Consider the following 23,303-nt stretch of genomic DNA (forward strand, 5'->3'; position numbering starts at 1 on the left):
TATATATATTTACACACACACACACACACACACAGACAAAGAATTATTAGAGAAGTTCTGGTTCTCCAGTACCTTTGTAAAAGAAAAAACATCAGTGAAATTCTATTTGATTTTTTTTTAAGTATCATTTGGGTTCCTGTCCGTGAACAATGTAACCACACAAATTTGTTTTACACCGATAAAAGGAAAAAAAGCACACTTCCTTAAACAAGCTAACTTTTGCAGCATCGTTTCCCTTTTTTTTGAAAGGCTATTATATGCTCAAATCTTTTAGTGTCGTTTGTTCAATCTTTCTGAATTACACTCATGCCTTCCATTACAGGTTCCTAAGGTGCTTTACCATTACTGCAGAAGACAGTTACAGATTGCTTTCACAAAGCTAATTGTGTTATGGTCATCATAAACTCAAAATACTTTACAGTTTGAAAAACAGACAACAACCTGCAAGCCAGAAATTCTAAAAAGCATATACTGACTACATCAAATATAACTCCCAGGACAAGTAAGGAGAAGTAGAAATGGCTCCATAACAGGAGTAAGACTTTATGTCTTATGATACATTTTTACTTTCTAATTTGAGGTCAACACTCCAGTTAACAGAACTCCATAGTACTCTTCAGAGCATCTACTCAGAAGCTGTTACTCTTCATTGGTACCAAAACCAGTGTAAACTCCTAACTAGGTTACTTGCCTGAAGTTGAATAGTACAAGTCCCTTCCACAAAAGGATTAGAGGAAACTCACTTTTAGCATTTTCCAACCATTATGTAATACTCATATGAAAAAAATTAGTTTTCTGTGGTGCTGTCAAAATATTTGATTTTTTTTTAATTTCATGATCACTTCCCAGATAAAAACAAACTATTTGTGATGTTATTACACAAGAGGCTAATGTGACATAACTCACTTTGACTAGAGTAAGGGTGTGATTTTATGTTGCAACCGTAGTTGCCTGAACAGCTTGCAGGGTACTCCTTCCTTTTCTCTCTTCAAACTGTACAGTCCTCACTGCACACTTCTACCACTCTGAACAAGTCCTACACACCTCTCTTTACAGCAAGATGATTCAAATAATCAAAATGGAAGAAAATTAATCAATAGAAAAAAGTTTGTCTTTTGCCAGTGACTTGGCCATACAAACAGGTAAACACTGGAACTGAAAAGAGAGAAGAGAGATGGCCCCACAGGGCAGTGAGGGACAGTCTCCCTTCAGCACTGTCCATGTTGATCTCCCTCAATCACACAAAGTACAGTTTAAATCCACCTGCCTATATAAACTTCTCTGGGCTTCACCCAAAAAATACAACTTCACATCACATCACTGCAAAATTCAATTCATTCACAAGGCTTCTGAACTCCTCTTATCATCCTGACTCACCAAGGCTGAACAGAAGTCTGCATGGCAGGCTGAACATCAAGCACGGCATACACAGGAGAAAATCTTGAATCTACTGCATCCAACCACTTTCACATCCCTGTGTCAGAGCTGAAGCCAATGCTGGCTAAAGCACTGATGCAACAACCACATTGTCTGAACTCCTGGTTCCTACTGCCCCTTGCAAACATCCTACTCTATCTCTGATGGGTGTTTCTGGTGACCAAAGGAAGAAAAGCCAGCAAGCAGCAGGCCTAATAAAAAGAAGGTCTGAAGCAGAGAATAGTACTATACCCAGAATGCACATACCAATTACCAAAGCTTTTAATGTGCCCAATATCCTACCCCTTCGCATCCTCCTCCATCTCCCTCCTCAGAGCACAAAATCCTTTCAGTATCAATCTAAGTAGTCAAAGGACGTTGAAAGGTAAAAGAATGAAAGAAAATATGTATTAAACATTACAATCCACCCACTTCTCTACCTTTTCATGCTCACCCATTGCCACTCAGTTTTTTATGACTACTGGTTCTGCTGTGGCTCAGGTAGTGACAGCAGATCAGGGCAATGGTAGTAATTAGCTCTAGGGCTGCACTGTTCCATAATCCTGATGAGACTTTTTTTTATCAGGAGTTGTCTTCCACCAGATAAGGACACAACCACCAGCTCCAGTTAGAGCCAAGCACTTAGGCAGAAGTAGCATCCCCCAAGAACACAGATGAGAGGCATTGTAAAACAAGGCAGGGGCAGTGAAGCACACAAGTCAGTCAGGCAACAATGGCAGCTTTCAGATGGCTGACTGGAGGAAACATGCCAGCCCTCTGGCTGCATCCAGCATAGCTTCAGCTTGAGCTCAATAAGATACAACAGTCTTCTGGAATCAACTAATACTGTAGCCAAAAATTGAAAGATTTCAATTAATTTAAACCTACATTACTTTTTTTTCCTCTGTTTCTCTGTTGTGGAGCTAAGTAGCAAATACAAAGGACAAAATAAAGTTTTGCTTCCTACAGTTGGAATGCATTTCTGAAATGGCTAAATGCAGCTAGAACTCTTGCTACCGACAAACATCAAAGTAGCCACAAAGTCCAGGAGGCTGATGAGCTGAAGAAGGAAGAAGGCAGATAAGAACTCTAAGTATTTTATGAAAGCTGAATGGGAAAAAAAAAAGAAAATAAGAAGGTATCATTTTCAGACTACAGGTCTTCCACAGGACAAGGAAAGGAGGGAAAGGGAAAAAATACCTGACAACTTTCAGAAGCTTTCCAGGAAATCTCCCAAATGCATAAAAGCGATTAACAGATACATCAATCAGAATATGAAAACAAAAATTGGCAGGGCAAGGAAATTTTAGCAAATTTTATATGGTGTTTAGCCATAAAGATGAATCTCATCAAGCTTTAGATAAAATTTTATCTAGAGGCAGAGTAATGGTCTTCCTCCTATGAACGAACCAGAACTAAAAACCACTCACAATAATAAAACATAGCATTAAATTCCTCCCAAAAGAAAGAAAAAAAAAAACAAAGAACAAACCACCCAAGAAGAAAGAGAGTTCAATGATATGCCCAGGAACAGAAAGCCTGATATTACTGGATATTTACAATACTCCTCAAGGAAGCAAAACCAGAGCATTTTCCTTCCTCTAGAACATTTAATGAAATGAAGCGACTACAAGAAAATTATATACAGCCGATAAATTGGTATCATAGTCAGTAAAGATTTCCTTCTTTGTCCTCATTTACCTTCAATCAGCTTTAATTAATGTGTCCCATAAAAAGAGATTTAGAATAACTTGATTTTAAAAGAGCCTATGTGTACTGCTGCTATGAAATTTCAATGTATATAACAGTTAAAAAAAAGGAAGAACATCAAGATTTCTTTTTTTGGGATGGCACCAACTGTTGATAGGTGATTTTTCTGACACACAACCTGAAACAAAATTGAGAGCTACTTTTAAGAACCTACAAATGGAAGAATGATGAGTTATTTATTTTTCTAAATATATGTAAAATTATTTAAGAAAAGGCTGCAGACCTCAGCTAAAAGAAATCTTCTGTTAGCTTAAACATCATGTAGAATCATCCTTCCACTAAGCACAGATTTTATACAATTACATGATCTGAAAAGCAGTTTTAAGTCTGTTCTTTCAAGTGATAAATTGCTTGTTCTAAATGCCAACATGTAAGAGCTCAAACTAAACCAATCCCTTAAAAATACTTCCTAAACTAAATACCAAAGTGAAATAAAAAAAGGAACAACAAACCCACACACAACCCCCCCCCACAAACAACCAACTCCAATATCTCCACAAATTGAAATTACTGTCCAAATATTAAGAAATTAGACAGTTGATTTGCTTGTCATAAAAGTCCTAAGGTCTCTACTCTACACATTGTCAGCAGGCATCCTGATAAAATACAAGACGACTTTAATAACTTGCTTCGTTCCTAGTTTCTTTCTTTTTTATATCTTTTCCATTATAGGAGGTATAACAACAGTCCAACATAAGCAGTAACAGCAACATAGTACAGCAATAAGGACCTACTCACAGCAAAACTTTGCTTAAGAAAACTGCTACTTTTGTCACTTGTGAACAGTTCCCATTTCCCAGTGAAAATTCCCTCAGGGAAAATTCTACTGGAGGGAAGCATTCACAAATTCATATGTTTTCTCTTGTTAACAAAAGTAAATTAACTTGAGCTGAGATTATTTGTTAAGAATCAATGTGGCTGTAAAACACTGAACAGACATCACGTTATTTTTTTTTTTATTTCCAGAGATTTCAGGACAACACAAAAATGCACAATGAACACAAAATCCACTGCAAAAAAAATACACTTCCCATACACATTAATGAATCATTTTTTTCCTTGACTTCCATCAAAATATCAAAGGTCAGGAGACAATTTCACTCTAGGAACCGCTACACTTAAGCAGGAAGGCAGCACCGGCCTCTGCTGGCTGAGAGAAGTAACATTTCATCTAGAGTAGCATCAAAAATTTAAATAATTTAAGTCAGCTATAGACTCCCAGGCATTTGTCCTTATTTTCAATGCAAATCCATGAAGAAGACATGACCCAAAGCCACTGAATGATTTTTCTAAGACCAGTATGCTACAGAAAGTGAAGGTTTTTTTAATTATTCTGAAACAAGTAGTAATAAATATGTAGTAATTGTTACTATTTTCTCTAGTAATAGAGTACTGATACTGTCCTGCTATGCGGAAGGACAAATTTCACAATCATGTACATCTGAACAGAACCAAATCCTTCTGTATTGTCTAGACCAAGTTATAGACTGGGTCTGTAGACCACAGCTTGTATATTGTTTATACATAAGCTCATGAAATCTGGGTGAGATTCGGTATGTCCCATCAAAAACCATGTCACTGACTCAATAAAAAATTGGCTAATGCGCATGTAAGTTTTACTGAGGAAAGACAAAACAAAGCCCATCTGTTTCAACAACAGACAGGTATGGTTGTTCTTTTCATCTGCTTTCAGGGCACATTTTTCTTCAGCAACTGTCAAGCTGCAAAGTAGCTCTATGGAAAAGCTGCATTCACAGCCTGGATAGGTTAATGAACGTGCTGCCCAAACAGACTGTGGCTACATAAACGTTGATAACAACTTTTGAAGATGTTGCCACAACATAATCAAGCCACCGTTACAACAACACAACAAGAGATTACTAATAAAGGTCAGAGAAAAAAAAGACCTTTCATATTTTTGTATTTAGTGTTTTCCAAAATTTTTTACTTGCTTAAAATGATCCTAGGTTTTTTTACAATATTGTTAGTCAGGCTTTGACAGTGAATTTATACCAGACATATTAGTAGACAAAGCCATAATAGCGATAGCTTTTTCAAAATTAGTTTAGCAATCATCTTTTGAAATCAAGAAAAAATATTTGACCGTAAATTTCACAACTTTTAGAAATTATTGTGAATAATGATGAAAGCTATTGCGCATTAATTAGATTCTCTTCTCATGTAAGCCAAAATAGACAGTGACTTCATCTACAACTAGAGAAGGCTACACACCAAAAAGACAAGTTAGTAACTAACACAAAAGAAGTTTCCACTGTACTGTCTGATTTCATCCATGTGTGCTTAGATCCAAGTCACGTGAGAATTTTCCTGTATGACATTATGTTCCTGATCCTTTTAAAATATACACCTCAGTTCATAGAACTCAGGAGCGTGTGACAGAGAGAGAATATTAACTACAGATTGAGGGGGGGAAAAAAGCATAAATATTTAATAAGACCGCCGAAAAACATTTAAACACAATTTAAACAACTGCAAGAAAACACAAATAGCTACATAAATGAGTTTAAACTTCTGTCCATGAATTCCATGAAGTCAAATAGTTATACATTGCTCATAAAGGAACTAAAATACCTTCTGATATGGAAGCTCTTATGTTAAGGTACTTCACTGATTTTAAAATAAGTATTAAAACAATCTACTATTTCTTTTTAATGCCTTTTGTTTTGCAGCCTGACAAAATAAGGTATTTGCCATATTTCCCTTCATAAAGCAGTTTCCATGACTCACCTCATGCTGTCCAAGACACTCCCTGTTAAAGAAAAAAAATCAGAGATTTAGAAAATAAATATTTGTTTAGGGGACTTAAAAGAGTGACAGTGCTTTTCACATAAAAATTAGTGCAACCTATTTTTTTGAAGTGCAAACTAAGAGAAAATCACCCATCTATGCAGCTCAACACCTCCTCCTTTTCAACAGTTGTTTGGATTGCTGTGTTTTATAATAAAAATCTCAAAATTTGTTTCATGTGCAAATGATTTGTAGTTGTATATGAAATCAGTTACTTTTTAGAAAGTAACCTGCTTTGGTTCCAAATATCATCTTCTTTGTTTCTGCTAATACATTACAACATATTTTTCAATTATTTCAGAGATCTAGTCTACTCTTACGTTTAGTTTTCTCCCTTTTAGAATGGTTTACTGTTTTCCTAGGTAAGAAAACCTGTAATTGGATCAAAATTGTGAAGGTATTAAATGGTGACTCATCCAAACACTGAAATCAATCTTTTGCTGAAGTTATTTTGAAAAGTATCTGTTTCTTTTTACCTCTCATTTCGTATCTGTCATCCCCTTCATCTCTCTAATAAAATCTTTTAAGGGAGAGTAATGAAATCATGAACATTCAAGATAAAATATGTGTAAATCAGTTCCTAAAAATTTCCAGAAGAGTATTAAAAAAAATAAAAATTATCCCTGATAACTTCTCTGACACAAAATAACAAGAGCTGCAGACGATGTTTAGGACAGCAGGCTACTAACAAGAGCAATCAGCCACCTAGTGTAAGAACCAGCAAATGCAACACAGGAGCCTGTTCTTCGCACAGCTCAACTACCCTAAATCCACAACAATCTTCCTATATCCAGCTAATTTAGCTTCTAGAACCTCTGCATTCCAGTGTAGCACACTTCTGTTCCACTGCAAGGGTAAACTGCTCAAGCAGCCAGATTGTCTTCTGCCATGTAACTAGATCTGTAGATGAGGAATTCCCCATGGCAAACTTGCATTCAAGTTGAGCTGTAAGGGTGTCAGATGAACTACGATGCATAAAAAACTAGTAGGATCACTGGGCTCAAATATTAGTAGCTCGTTTTTGTATACTGCTTGGACAGCAGTTACATATGGAATTCTTCAGCTTGGGACCTATCATGTTTAACTATTTTTTCCCTGGTAACTTGGAAGAGACAAAATGCACCAATTTTGCAGATAATGCTAACGGACAGTACAATCAACACATTCAAATGCAGGGGTACCATTCAACATCTAAACAGGCTGAAGGTACAGCCTGAGAGGATTTTCATGAAATGCAGGAGACAAAGTCCTGCATCTAGTGACTGACTAAATCCCAGCAATACGGAAGGCCACAGGCCAGGGATATAATAGTGGCAACTAAGGGAAGTTTCCAAAGTGATGAAGCCAGGCTCCTTCCTGAGGTTCACAGCAAGGATGCAAGAGACAACAATCCTACTCTTAAACAAGGAAGGTTTTGAGTAGAATTGATGTACTCGAGGGGCTTTAAGGTCCATCTGGACAAAGCTAGAGAAAAACACCCTGAATTCACTGTTGATCTGCTTTAAGCAGGAGGCTGCACTAGATGACCTGACTTCAAGGTAACTTCCAGCCTTAATTGTTCTGCGTAACTAGCAGAGCAAATAGAAATCTTCCTTTTAAGTACTTACAGAAATAGATACTAAATATATTCCACAACAAATCTCTCAAAGATACCACGCTTATGCTCAAAGATACCAAATTATTAGGAACAAAATCAGAAAGGACTGCAAAACCTCACCAATGAAGGATGGAATCTCCATGAACATCCATCCATACAAAAGAGTATTATTTAAACTATTCTCCATCAACATATTTGTGCAAATACCGTTGTTCTAGCAATGATCAAAGAAATTGTCAGGTCATTTGCTTTGTAGCGACACATGGTTTTTTATTATTTTGTTAATTCAGGAACCTTATCTCATATTATTTAAAAAAAGAAAAATAACATTAAAATTGCAAAGATTGATCAAGAGAGTTGGGATATTCCAGAATTAATGTGACCTAATGCTAACAGAACCTTAATTTGCCCAAAGCACTATGAAATGAAACAATTCTTCCTCCAGTTACAAAATTAAGTACAACTTTTTCTGTATGGTTTCCTTCTCACTTAGATGACTTACCTCCTCTGGGGAGCAGTCTTCAGACTAACAAAGCTGATTCTGATGTTGAAATTCAGAGGAACGAGGAGATATACCTTACATAATGCACAATGTTAAACAATGACCTCTGCTGAATATCTACGTGAGACAGCTTCTACAGCTGGCTTCTACCCAAACACTGAAACCAGATTGCTCATAACAATCTGGCTTTTTCACCTTTTGTGAGTCTGGCTTTGAGTCCAAGTATCAGAAGTACTGAGTGGTCATACATTTGAACAAAAGTAAAACCTATTATAGCACAATCCTATATTAAGTTCTAAACCTATCTACATAGACAGTTAAATATATATTTTTAATATCTTCCTCCATCTAGTTCTCACTTCATAAAACAAAGGAGGGATGTTTAAAAACCAAGAAGACACAAACACCTGTGAAGTATGCAGAGTTAAAAATAGTACGAGAACACAACACAAAAACAGACCAAAACCACCAGCACTTTATTTTTCATATAAATATTGAATTATGGGTCCTCATTTCATAATGTAAACAGAGGTTTCAACAAATTGAAAAAAGGCAAAAAAAAGTCATCATCATGTCTTCCCTTATATCCTCAGCATCACCATAGAAAGAGTTGATTCAGCTCAACTCAAGGAGAACCTTCGGGACAAGTCAAAAACAGAAAGGAAAGAAGCATATGGGATAAAAGCGCCCACCTGTCATTCACTAGCATATAATAACCGAAGAACTGAGAAACAAAATAGCAACTCATTATGCAGAATATTATGATCCCATAAACCAAACAAGATTGAAAATACACAGAAAAAGTCATGTCACTGATGACTATCAAACTTCACAATTTTCATACTTGTCTTTTAAAGTAGCATTACACACAACACTTATCAGAAAGAACTGATCTTTACTAACACAATCAATCCTTTCATACAGTGAGTAGACACTACGAAAATGTCTATTACAGTGCTCCTAGTTTTATGAGATTGGTGTTCACATAGGCATTTCCTTTTCAGCTGCAAATATGGTTAATTTCATGTCCATCTCTATGACAATATAAAAAGAAAAAAATCTCCATATAAAACATCTTTTTTAAATTTGTTTTTTTTTTTATTTTAATACTTACACTGGTATAGGAACCTCACAGGGAGGGCACGGTAGCGCAGTCTGAATGAAGGCTGGCTCAGATGGCTGTTCCCAAGGCCCTGCAGACTGATGCTGAGAGCAAAAGACGCTAGTTGAATACAAAACACAAATAGAACTATCTGCTTGGCCATAAATAAGCATATCATGTAAAGAGTTTCCAGTTCTAACAAATGTACTTTCTAGTAACTAGCTTTTTACTAATGGAAATCTCCACACCCCTTACAGACAAAAAATTACAGTTTCATCCTTAGCCTGGTTAGGGATAGGAAAATTAAGTCCTGTGGCTCCTAGTGCTAAAAATTAAGCACCAAGCCAAATGAAAAAGAACAGTAAAACAATTCTAACCAGTTAATAAAGGTAAAAAGATTTCAATTATTTAAGCTAGTTCCATTACCATCATGCAGTGCATAATACGTGTCATGTTAAAAAATGCCAAACAATTTCTGGATTCTAGCTTGTGCAAAATTTGATGGTTCATAAAATCAGACTTAAATTTTATTTTTTTGTTCTTATGTTAAAAGCAATTGCTTACAGCTGAAATTTAATGTTTTTAATACATTAATACTCCAACAAATACATTTAATACTCCAACAAAAATCTTGTAATTTTTTGAGCAATTCAGTTATATATTACAAAATTACTTAGATTGCAACAAAGGAGCTAGAACCACTTAGCATCATGCTGAGCGGTACACATAGCTCTGTGCTTGATTAGGTGTTTACTCTGAACTCCAAAAGCCTCAAAACTAAGATTCAGGTCAAACTGATGCTCATTGTTCTGAACACAAATAATACACCATTTTTCACTGTTTACTCACTAAGCCAGTTTGCTTCACAAGTGCTTCATCATGGCAGGAAACAGGGCACAAATGACCACATGTTAAGGTTTTCTGGCAGGGCTGATGACAAGGAGGACACCGCCCAAAGTGACAATAGTGTTTCTCCTGGGTAGAGTGGTGACAGGTAGGTGGCCGACTGAAGAAAAATCCAAGAATGAATCAATATGACAGCAAGAAATATGAAGTTACAGTCACTGGGCAAGTATGTTCAACATGTAAAGAATTGAAATGAACGAGTTGTTGGTGTTTTCCTAAAATTAATTTACTAAAATTAGTTTACTTCTCACCCTCAGCAGGTGGTTAACATTACAATAAAATTAAAGAGGAATTCTAAATAAAATTAAAAATCAAAGTTTGGTTTACATATTCAAACGGCTGTTTCCATCCTAATTCTACTCTTGCACTATGTTATCTTGCTACAACCCAGCAGAAAATATTCTTTTTCCTTTTGCTAGCAAAGTTTTCTAGATAAACTGCCTCTCTGAGGTACTTTGAAACATACCAGAGATGACTTGAAGAAATGAGCTGGACTACAGAGCTGGAAAAGCTTGGTGAGACAGAACCTCCCCCATGAAGCAGGCAACCTGCTCATGAAACCTCGGTGGCAGAGAGGTATCTGATAGGAAGGATTATTGCTAATCTCCATCTGCATAGTCAAGGATACAGAAGACTGAGAAGTAATAGCTGTAATCAGATAAGGAACAATTTTTGCCTTTCAAGGTATATTTTACTGCTTTCTTTAAGGACACTTTAAGCTCCACTTAAGAAGAGGAAATGCACACACTTTCTATACTGACCTGCACAGCTGCTTGCACTTGGGAGGTCTGATGGTACGCTCTCTGCCACAGGGCACTTTTATGACAGTTTTTCCACAATTGCATTTCACATCTACAGTCTCTGGACATGGATTACAACTACCTAAAAATAAACATATTAACAATATGGCAAGCAAGTCAGAAATCACCCCCCTCTCACAATTTAATTTGGATCACACAACACTTAGGTATTTTCCATTTGTATTCAGTCTTACATATGAAGAAATGTCATCTTTCATCTAAATTCAAAAAGGGACACTGAAAAACTGGTACAATAAAGTTCTGCAGATTTTGTATGATATTAATGTTCAGCCTATGTATAACGAATGTTTCCTTGAAAACATCCTCCACCTCTATAAAGTTACTAATGTTACTAATCTGATATAATTTTAAAAATGTATCTGTAAAAGATCTATGTTTTAATTTATAACTCTCCCACACCATTTCTACATCAACTGCTAAGTTTTATTATTGAGTAATTAACAGCAAGAATATGAATCTTCTAAAAAAAGCAAATTTAGACATGGGATTTTAGCTTACTAATCATGTTGCATTCTGAAATTTTAAAGAGAACAACTGAAAAATGTATTGACAACAGAAATTTTAAAGCAATTCTGACTTGTTAGTGGAATATGAAAAGCAGCATTTCAAGAAGCAGATGTCTCACCAGCAAAAGGCTGCTGAAGACAAAAGGATGGAAGCACTACAGTCTTTAAATTGCAAAGTAAATTGAATAACAGTATAATGATCAGCACACACAGAAACATAGAATTGTTTGGGTTTGAAGGGACTTTAAAGATGGTCTAGATCCAACCCCCCTGCCATGGACAGGAACACCTGTCACTAGACCATACTGCTCAAAGCCCCATCCAACCCAGCCTCGAACACTGCCAGGGATGGGGCATCCAAAATTTCTCTGGGCAACCTGTTCCAGTGCCTCACCACCCTCATAGGAAAAATCTCTTCCTAATATCTAATCTAAACCTACTCTCTCTTCATTTAAAGCCATGCCCCCTTGTCCTGTCACTACATGCCCTTGTAAAAAGTCCTCCTCCATCTTTCTTGTAGGCTGCTTTAAGGACTGCAAGGCTGCAATTAGGTCACCCTGGAGTCTTCTCCTGGGGTTGAACAAATCCAATTCTCTCACCTTTTCCTCACAAGAGAGCTGCTCCTTCCCTCTCATCATCTTGGTGTCCTCCTCTGGACTTGCTCCAGCAGGTCCATGTCCTTCCCGTGCTGGGACCCCAGAGCTGGATGCAGGGTTCCAGGTGGGGTCTCACCAGAGCAGAGCAGAGGGGCAGAATCCCCTCCCTGGCCCTGCTGCCCACAGTGCTCTGGATGCAGCCCAGGACACGTTTGGCTTTCTGGGCTGTGAGTGCACATGGCTGGGTCCTGTCCAGCCTCTCACTCACTGGCATCCCCATGTCCCTCTTGGCAGGGCTGCTTTGGATCTGTTCATCCCCCAGCCTGTGTTGATACCAGGGGTTGCCCCAACTCCGGTGCAGCAACTTGCACCTGGGCTTGTTAAGCCTCATGAGATTCCCAAGGGCCCACTTCTCAAGCTTGGCCAGCTCCTTTTGCAAAAGAAATTGAAGGTCTAAAGCTATACTGCCCAGAGTGGCTAATATGTGTAGAATTCTTTTAAATATCCCATTAACAAAGACAACTGACGACATTCTCAAAAATACAGAAAGGCAGAGATCAGAGATTCAGAGTGCTTGAAGATAAGGTGAGAGCACACTGTTCTCAAATCAAGTGTTATAAATGTACCACAGTAAGAAGCAAAACACTTCTATTCCCTGGCAACACATTGCAAATTTCAGCAAGCATGATAAATATCTAAGAAAAGTAGACAACCAAGAACCTAAGCTACCTGTTTTCACAGACTCCTGCTAAAGGCCAAGTGCTTATTATCAGCAACTTCTAATAATTCTGAGATTAAGTCCTTTTGAGATGGGGTCCATTCTGAGATGGGGTCCTTTTAAAGGAAGTTATTTTCTAGGAGGCATCTATTTCCTTTAACATCAGTGGTCACTGCAATCTGGCAGCTTATTGGAAAACTACCCTGACCTAGTTACATACTAAAGATAAAATAATTAATCATAACTTTCAGTAGCTATTAAAATATTGGTATTTAGGGAGAAACACATTAATATAAATATTTCGACATAAAAATAATTGCCTTTATTAGTAATATTTTCATATATTTATGAAGATACAAACTGTACTAGACTATTTTGTTAAAGCACAGAGAATTTAGAAAAGAAAATAAATTTATCATCTGGTATCATCAGTCATTACCTTCATTATATGCAGCTTTAGTTAGTAAATAGACAATTATACTCTTTTGATAAATTACTCTTCAAAGTGTATATATTTGATATTTACATTCTCAAAGATCACTTTTGTTTTCTTATAGACATTGCTTTATTGTTTTCATATTAGAAATTATTAGAAATCTTTGTCACTTTGAGCCAGGCTGTAAAATGCAAGCAACATCAAATAAAAACAATCATTCAACATAAAAGTTTATCCTATAATGCAGCATTAGCTCTTTAGTTTTCCAATCAGAATTTTATTCAATGATTTAGTTATCAACCAAACTAATGTGGAAAAACAATGTTATCAGTCTTCTTCTGACAGTACACAAAAAATTACGTATTTACAAGATCTTAGAGAGGTACAGGGGATGGAGAAGAAAGGAAAGGAAAAGAAAAAAAGGGACACAGTGTACAGAGAAAAATCAAACCACTAGTTTGTGGTGACAGATTTAATAGCAAGTTAACAGGTACAACTACCACATTTACCTGTCCTCTCCTCCTAAGAGTCACTGCCTCAGAAGCAAGACTGGCTGAACAAGTTGAAAATTATTTCATGAGCTGTTGCAACTTATACTTCAGAATACTAAGGGAAATTACAGAGGCTACTTGGCTGCTGTTTCAGCAGGGCAGCAGCTTCTGTGGGGAAAATTGCTGAGAGGGCAGACAGTTTTTCAGTCATTCCAATTTAACCCCCAACCAAGCAAATATCAAAGCAATCTGCCAGGTAATTTTGTGTGTTTCCAGTATCCTTTTAACCAAGGTCACTGGATTCAGAAGCAAACTTTTTTGTTATCCTTCTTATAGTCAGTAACAAGTTCTTATTTTCTTTTACTGGTAGGATACCAATATACATTCAAATTCCATCCTTTTTTTTTTTTTTTTTTTAAGCCTGCTTGTACCACCACATGTTGCATTCTAGGATTTTTTAAAACCATTCAGACTCAATCAGCAGCAGTCATTTCTGTATGTATTTGGACTTTGTAATGCATATTCCGTGAACAGAATTATTGGGAAAAATTACTCAAAAGCCATGGCTTTTGAATTACACAGCTGGAGACAAGAGCATTTTCAGAGGAACAATATTAAGCAAAATCACCAGGTAAAAACACAGGTTGCCACTATGTAAGTCCTTAAGTTCTAACCAGCACTTTCAAACACACTGCCCCCACAAAAAGCCCACATGCAACAATGGAGAGAATTTATTAAGCACCACACAGAGTCCTGCAAGCATGAAATTTGGCAAAAGTAAACAACATTCCATCACTACAAGGATTCTTCACCTGTTCTTACCTCTGTGGCAGCCTGAAGGACATTTGTGATTTCTGCAGCCGAGAGTCCGCCCACAGACTTGATCACAAGGTGGACAGTTTCCAGAACAGCACTATTAAAAATAACAAAAAGTCTAATAACTGGAAACAGAAATTTCTGGTATATACTTTCCCTCTTCCACTATCTCATTTTTTCAATACTTATTTTAAAAAATGTCAGTGCACTTTAGTGAAATTTCCTCAAACTCATTCCAGAAAAAAGGCCACCTGTAAAGTGGTTTAAAAAAAAAAAATTGTATTAGAAAATAACAAGAGAACACACATTCGAATGCATCATTCAAAACACTAAAAAGGCAGAGGGCTTCAAAAAAGCATAAGAACATTTAAAAGTTCAAATTATTATAATATTTTAATCCAAAATAATTTCAGAAGATAGGACATCTGACAGTTTACCTCACTACTCTGCAATTTTTTCCATTTTTATGCTATATTGTCCCTGGCAGAAAAATGTTACTAACCTTTTTTTTTTAATACATTTTTACCTTTGTAGTAAAGGTCAGTTAACTTCAAGACCAGTTATCTATTTTTTATTCTTATATAAATCAGTAATGTGAAAGAATGAGAACATTCCACAAAACCATCACATCGGTGGATGCCATGTCAGGAGAGAACATCATCTTTTCTATTAACTTGAAAGGCACCCTCCTTCCAACAAGAAATCTGGATTTTTTATCACAGAGCTGCCAACATTGCATTTACTTGTTTTGTAATCTTTTCACACAAAGTAAATTCACTATAACAATAATATTCAAAAAAACCTAAGAGTAAAACTGTATCTTTTCATGCCTATTTGTGGTAAGTAGTCCAACTTTCACAATGTATTAATTCACAAATAGCAGGCAACTTTCAGGGTCTCTTGAACGAATAAACTCAAAAGATACTTCTGAGTATCAATCATTCCTTTTGACTTCAAAGAAGAAGGGAAACAAAACTCCAATTCCCAACTGTCAGACCACTGCTGCTTGCACTGGTGTGTATTTGAAGGTGGTATGGAATGCTGGGCTGCCAAGTTATAAGTGATTCCCAGCTCTTCCTACAAAGTAGGGAAATAAATTGATTTAACTACTGCAGAATGCATAAAGCATCAGTGACTACTCAAGAATTGGAAAGCAAAACTGCCTTCTGGAACTGGAAAGTTGTCAAAATCCCCTCCCTGTTTATAAGGCCAGTGAGTTTTACCTGATGTCATCCTTTTCAGAGAATTCTGGTACACTGAAAATTAAGTTTCAGTGGCATGGAAATAAGCTCCTCTTTCTATACAATAACATGAGGTGGAGCAACAAATTGATGTTAAGTTATCTAGACTTTTTAAGAAGTGAGCTAAAAAATGCATTTGAGAAAGATTGTATCTGGGCACTTACCTTCCTCCGACACTGGTGCTTTTGACAATCACGGATTTTAGTACACTTTGTTTCACACAGATATGGCTTATGACACGGCATGCGCTTGGTGTGCTTTCCACAGCGACACTGTTTTTCAACCTCCTGGGCAGCAAGACAGGGGAAAAAAAGGCAGGGTATTTTTAATACAAGAGAAAAAAAAGAAAATAAAACATTCTACTACTATCTGTAAAGGAAAGTTCAAGGGAAAGTAACATTATATTGTATACACAATGCCAAGTGTGTCGTGCAAGATGACAAGCATAATTGCAAAACAAATTCATACAAAAAAGTACCTCTCCTGCACCCATAGCGTATACAGATAATTTAAGAAGTAGATGAGCAGGTTTATCTGCCCTTCATCATGGCTGTCATGTGATAACTACTATCACCTAGACTTCGTAGCCAAAGCGGGTTCAGGAAGAGACAACTGAGACCTGACAGAGCAATGGCTTTGTAGGCCAGACCACAGGAGCTCCAGAGATATCTAGAGTACAGTAAAACTTAATTTTCTTACAAAGAAGAAAATAATGTTATGTCACACCACCTTCAATTTCACTAATGAAGGAATATCATAGAAAGACAAAGCCAGAAGGAAGCTAGAAAAGATGGAGAAAAAATTAAGTGTCTTTTAGGACATAAAAGTTTTAAAAAACAAAACAAAACCAAGCCAAAGCAATACACTCATCCAGGTACAGCCTCAACTCAACACAATGCTCAACTACTTATTCAGAACTGTGTTGGGGTGGGAGGGGAATAATGAAAGAACATGTTGTTTTTAATAAACAAAGTCACAGATTTTGTGATAGATATTATTTCATTTTCCTCAGGTGACTTGCACTGTTCCAGGCATATAGTTTAAGAGCCCAAACAAAATGTGAACATGCTTCAGGAAGACTAACCTGTCTGCATATTTCACAGGGACCCCGATGACAGCGCTGTGAACATTTATGGATGCCACACTCCAGAACTTTGTCACAACTATCACCACAGGTGGGCACATCTTCTGTACAAGGCAATGTAAACTCTAGATGAAGAGAGAGAAGTACAAGTAAACATTTAGGGAAAAAAAAGCCAAAATATTTAGGAAAAAAATGCAATGTACAATAAATTCAGATGACAGTTGTCTTTTGTTTTTTCAAAAGCTTCTTTAGAATTACTCAGTTATTCACATCACAAATTAAACCCTTGGTGCTAAAAAAAGCTTTGAAAGCTATGCAAAAAAAGTTAATATACTGTCATGGTTGACTATGAGAACTTTTTATGGACGCCACACTGCAAAATTAGCCTAGACTACTGACTGTGAAAGACTGGAGGACTTTTTATTCAATTTATCATTTAAGAAAAAAAAAGTAGCTTACTTGTTTTTCCACATGGACAGGACCTTTTCCCAGAACGAGGACAGTCTCCACAGGGACCAGCATGACAAACTTGTTCACATGTGTGATTGCCACATGGCAAACACTTCCCACACACCTGAGAAATTCAGAGAAACCAAGTGAACGCAATGTAATGGAACTACATACCAAGCCAAAGCAAGCCAAGAGCAAAAAGCAGGAGTGAGATGCTTCTGGATGGAATTTCATTTTTTCTGAATTTTGTTAATAAATCTTGTATTTGCTGAGTTCACCAAATAAAACTGATCATCCCTGCAGTGATCCTGTCTGGAAGACCACAGTACAGTGAGGAGTTAGTGTTTCAGAAAACCTGAGTGGTCCCAGGTCTGTGCTGTGCTGCATACACAGCTCAGCCTTCAGGCCCACATTGTACTGCACATACACTTTGACTACAGGATAAACTTACTGTAGCAGAAGAGATTGGAGGCAGCTCACACTTGGTACCAGTGATTAGACTGTCTGCATGTCCTTGCCTTTATCTAAAAGTGCAGCAAGAAGTTCTCATCTGAATACTCTTTCTGTTTGACTGTAGAAATTATGATCAAGGATGCTTTCTTGTAAGAATATCCTACAATACCTTCAACAACCAAAATGGGGTCTGCACTGTATGCTGCACATGTATCACAGCCCGTTCAATGCTGCACAGCTTGGGGTTCCAGAGATCTAAAGGGACATACTATTCTTTAGATTATACTCCTTTTCTCTATAGTGTTAGCTGAAAAAAACTGCATTTTAATTGATACTTCACAGAGGCCAAGTACCTTTCTTACTGGGATCAAAATGACCAAGTACCTCCTGGTGCAGCCTTCCCCCTGCCACTTAATTTTTTAAAATTATTTTTATTTTTTCCAGTCTGTCAATCCATAGCCTTGGTCTTAAGCACAGGCTGCAAATATACTTCAAAGAATTAATCACAAAGCTTTCATTCTGCTACAGTCCTAAAAATAAGCAAGAAACTCTTGTCTAATAAGCTGTGGTTTCAGTCTTATTTTTGAAGGCAGCAGCTGAAATTTCAACCTCCAGTACAAGAAAAAGTGTATATGAAGTTAAATGCACTGCTAGCTTAACCCCAGAACAGTAACATTTGAACTACTATAAAAAATTAGCCGAGCCACCAACTAAATCTCTTCTCAAACAATGCTGTTTATATTTTTGGTTGCACTTTCAAAAGTTAAAAAATCATTTTTTCTTACTGGATACATTTCTCCAATCTTTAATACACCAAATAATCAAATTTTATAAAGGTGAGAAATAAGTTAAAAAGGATAGCTTCAGCATACCTGATCACACTGCCACTGAGGACTTGCACAAAGTCTCTCTGCTGTCTGTCTTCCACAGGTACACCGTTGTGTACTGACACGTGGACAAGGCTGACAATCTCCTGTATGTAGTTGCAAAGTGACATTAAGAGTAGGAATCGCAAAAGGATGATGTATTTTAACAACAGCAACAACCTGCTCTGAAGTTAAAAAGGCTGGTCTACCTGCATGACAGGGATTCTCACAAACATGTTGTCCACACAGCAATGTTCGTCCACACGGCAGGCGGCAAGACCACTCCTTGGCACTGCACCTTCGGGGCACTGGTTTGGCTTTCTTACAGTGACAGGTTGTTGTGACCATCTTTGGGCAAGGTGGACAGGGTCCTAATTACAGCAAAAAGAATATCTTGCTAACAACCATTCAGCAAATGCAGCCTTGACTACATCTCTTTTACTCTGAGAATTTTAAATATACTTAACAGATTTTAAGTTGAACTGTGTAACAGGTACCTAAATACAGGTGACACAACCAAGAAACACAAAGGATTTACCTGGATGACAAAGCAGCAAACATTTGTGGCCACAGGAAGGTTTGAATTCCCTCTCACATATCTGACCACAGGAGTGAGGTACCAGCCATGGATCCACTGTTGGATTCTCCACTTTTCCACAGTAACAGTAATACCTACTGGGAGTTTCAGAGCGTTTGTATTCAAACCTACATTTTGGACTACAAGGGAAAAAGGAGTGAAAAGTAAAGCAATTCTTTTAAACTAAAAAAAAAAAAGCAGTTTTTATCATTTTGGCTTCCCAAGACTGTTTCAATGCTACCAATTAACATTTTTACAACTACTGTAACAAATAATAACAATATACAGCAACAAAGAATAAAGGTCTTTCTATATGTCAGATTTTACAATACATTCATTATTATATCTACGGAATTGTCTTGTCAATGCAATTTCTTTTCTCTAAGAATATACATAGATAAAAATTCAGCATAGCAAAAGAATCTAAAAGAATGCAACAGTTAACCTACTCAAATAGTACCAATTGAAAAACAAAGGGATTAAAAATCAGGGGTTTACTAGTAGCAGTCTATTAGCCACATAAAACAAAGTTTAGTAACACTATTAAAACTATGCGTAATAATTAGAATTTTATCTGAAAGACTTTAGATTCAAGATGTACACCTTCATTTTTTACCCTTGTTGACAGAAGTTAAAACATACATTATTGCTAAAGGTATAGAGACTAGAGGTCTGGAACTTATAAAGTGCCACAGGCCCAACAGGCCCCCTGCAAGCCATGGACAAGGGAGGCAACACAAGGAAGGAGAAACAAAATAGTTTGCATTTCTGGCTACACTGGGAAAAGACCACAGAAAAGAAGGTCCCCCTCACAGAAGAACAGGGACTTTGAAAGTCCTATGCACTCACTTTTATCAAATAAAACATCAATTTGCCTTGATATAATGCATTACAGACTGTGAACCATTTCTCAATAGTGATAGCATAGCTTTAGCATGTCTTCAAATGTAAAATAAAGTACCATTTGCCTGGAATTTTTTTCATTATAAACAATATGTTTAAACACAAAACGAGTTCACAGTAGAAGCAGCATTAAAACTTGAGATGCTGCCAGCCAACAACTGACACTTTATTTCCTAAGCAAACCTGCTTAGAAAATTTTATTCTTGCAGTCACATTATTACCTTCTTCTTTATACCACCTCAAGTAAAACTACAAGACCTGATTTAACGTTTGGATTATACTGAGACTAAAAAAATAAATAATAAATCCCTACATCTTGCTATTTGACAATCCTTTTTAAACTTATTTCATGGAGCCAACTTTGAAAGTGAAAAATATGTAAAGCCATTCAGAAATAAATGTCATAAGCTGAGACACATGACAGGTAAGTTACCTTCTCAGAGGTTAAAACAATTTGATGCAGCAAGGTTTTAATAACCCTGAGAAATTTTTCTGAATCATATTAACAAAAACTTACAAATAATTTTAAAAATCAATAGAAAAGTCAGTCTTCTAAACTCTTAGTTTTTGTTGTGCACATCATTTACAAGTACCATTCCTTCTAAAGTAACACCAATTTGCATGATCTTCCCAACAGAAGTAACTTTGTAAATGTACCATGAGGAGCTCACCATGGCCAGGGATAATCTTTCTTCCCAAAATCATCATCCGTCAAAGGAGAAGATACAAGAAAAAGGCTGTCCTTGGCCCACTTTTGGATACACACCAGATGAAATATACAAAAGCATCCACAACAGCTCCAGACCTAAAGAGCAGACATCAAATGTCAATTGCTTTAAATGAGGTTTCTGTTTCCATTGATGAACATCCATAATATCTAAAAAACTATAAGCTTGCTATTTTTCCCTTTAAAAATGGTTTTTCAAAGATAGGTTATACCCATTGTCAGATCAATACAGGCAGTTTTACTGTTATAGATTCAGACCTATAATCTTTTTTCCTGACTCCCATGGGAAGTTTTTGCCAAGGCTAATGGAGCCCAAAATACTCCGATAATCAGAGAAATGTTGATTTCAACGCACTGTTGGAGGTCATGTAGCACAAACTGATGCCCAAAGCAGGACTATTGCCAGCTTAGCTCCGTTCAGACACAGCTTTGCCTAGCAAAGCTGGAAAGTCCTGAGGGATGGGGACTCCACAACCATCCTGAGCAAGCTACTCCAGGTGTCATACTACCTTCCTAGTATCCAATCTGCACCTCCCAAGGCCCAGTTTGTGCCACTGTCCATTATTGCACCACCTGGCACCATAAAGATGACTTTGGCTTTACCCAAACCTATAACAATTTGGTAAGAAAAGTGCAGAAGAAAATTTTAACTTTAATTTTTTTTTAATAACTTAAGACAATGTTATGAAACAATACTGTGAAAATACAGAGACTTTCCCCATTAACTTACAGAGGACAGTGCCAATGACATAAGTTGCTAGAACTATGGTAACTAACTTCCCAAAACTAAAGCCAAGCAGGAGATATTATGTAAACAAACAGACTTGGCTGAAATTATAAAGATTCAAGACAATTAGCAAACCACTGAGTTATAAAAGAAGACTTCCAAGTTACCAAATCATCTCACTTCTGCTGAGATAAGATTAACTCTATCAAGAGCCATAGAATGTCAAAAGTCAAGCTAAAAATATTCATTAAGGTCTGAAAGAATTTGGATTAAATATCTTAAGAATTCATAAAAAATATATTGCATTTCTTTTTAGAAAGAAGTTACTGACTACAGTTTCATCAGGTACTTGTAGTCTGTGCATATCTATCATAAGAAATTAAAATATTTTCTACACATCTTTTCTTTTTAATGTTAAACATACAGTTGCAAACATGTTTTTGATTCAAGTAACTCTAACAGAAAGAAAAAATATTTGTCCTGAAATCTCTCCCATATAAAATGTACCTATATGAAATAGGACAAACTTCTCTGACACACACACTTCCCTTCCACCTGATCAGCACTGAGGGCAGCAAAGTTTATCTTAGCTTCCCTGCTGTAAATCTAACAATAATATCTCTTAACTTCCTAGTATTTAATATTTTGATTTGCTACTCCATAGCTTATTGAATACACAATTGCAAGCACTGGCATTCAAGCACTTATCTTTTGCCACACACTACTATCCTAAACTTAAAAATAGCTATTTTACACTATAACAAACATATGACAACAAAAGACATATTCCAATTACAAGCTACACATATAACCACTTATGTCTTCCAGTGTTTCAAAATCCAAAGATGCTAAATATTGCATTTAGTACTCTTACCATTTTAAAGCTTTCAATCCCAAGAATAACCTCAATAATATAATACAAGTTATTCAGACAGTTACATTTGTTTTGTTCTAAAAGGTTACTGTAAAGTACTTACAGCTTGGTTCCTTTTAACTGAAGCGATGCAGATGAGACAAGTCATAGCCCCTGACTGGAAAGCCTCATTCATGTACTGTCTCGTACGTTCCAGTTCACTTGCATCTCCATCTTTAATGTATAAAGATTTTTAAAGCAATCAGTAATGTTTGATCTGTTATTCTGTACATGTTGAGACTGCTGCAAAAGTACTTTTTCTCTGAATAAAGCCATTCATGTATTATTTAAAAAGCCACACTTAAAACAGTTTAAAACTATACCACTGCTTCTGCATGAAAAGACAAGAAGTACAGCCAGCATGGGAAAAAATACTTTTAATGTAAGACATCATGATAGAGTGCCTTCCTTCCAATTACAGAAAAATTCTAATACACAGTGATACTGCATTGTTTATGCTTTCATACCAAAATAAAAGTCAATAAATGAAAAACCATTACCAGTTTGACTGGTGTAAATGGTAAATGTTTTGTCCAAAATCTTCCCTTGTTTTACTTCAGCATCTTCATCATCATCTTCAGATGAGGAGCTTAATTGGTCTTCAACTAGCTTTTTTGCTGCAGCCTGATTAGCCTTCTTAATTTCATCAAATTTCTTCAGTGAAGATAATTCTATTAAGAGAAAATACCAATGATGATTAATACCATGGCAGTTAACTGTAAACACCACACTCAGTTCTACATACTTTCAATTGTCCTTTTATTTACAGAGTTTGCTGATTTTATATTTTTAAGAGTATTACATCACTACATTTTCAATACCATACAAGAGATAAATTGTATTTACTTCTTTACTGTGCATTTTCATAAAATTCACA

The 23,303-nt window shown here is 36.4% G+C and overlaps 1 protein-coding gene across 1 annotated transcript in view; it reads right to left on the reverse strand.

Annotated features, from left to right (window-relative positions):
• The window catches only part of NFXL1 (nuclear transcription factor, X-box binding like 1), a 54,672-nt gene that overhangs the window by 29,529 nt on the left and 1,840 nt on the right, over positions 1-23,303 (reverse strand). The window contains exons 2-15 of the mRNA XM_017744295.1: positions 22,927-23,142; positions 22,491-22,600; positions 20,731-20,864; positions 19,118-19,296; positions 18,789-18,950; positions 18,586-18,686; positions 17,270-17,384; positions 16,811-16,935; positions 15,891-16,013; positions 14,492-14,582; positions 10,863-10,983; positions 10,045-10,201; positions 9,208-9,299; positions 5,935-5,956 (exon numbers count right to left, since the gene is read on the reverse strand). Of these exons, the coding sequence (XP_017599784.1) occupies positions 5,935-5,956; positions 9,208-9,299; positions 10,045-10,201; positions 10,863-10,983; positions 14,492-14,582; positions 15,891-16,013; positions 16,811-16,935; positions 17,270-17,384; positions 18,586-18,686; positions 18,789-18,950; positions 19,118-19,296; positions 20,731-20,864; positions 22,491-22,600; positions 22,927-23,142 (1,748 nt within the window). The remainder of the gene's footprint in view (positions 1-5,934; positions 5,957-9,207; positions 9,300-10,044; positions 10,202-10,862; positions 10,984-14,491; positions 14,583-15,890; positions 16,014-16,810; positions 16,936-17,269; positions 17,385-18,585; positions 18,687-18,788; positions 18,951-19,117; positions 19,297-20,730; positions 20,865-22,490; positions 22,601-22,926; positions 23,143-23,303) is intronic.

The sequence above is a fragment of the Corvus brachyrhynchos genome, unplaced genomic scaffold (assembly GCF_000691975.1).
Source record: "Corvus brachyrhynchos isolate BGI_N302 unplaced genomic scaffold, ASM69197v1 scaffold17, whole genome shotgun sequence".
Taxonomy (NCBI): Eukaryota; Metazoa; Chordata; class Aves; order Passeriformes; family Corvidae; genus Corvus; species Corvus brachyrhynchos.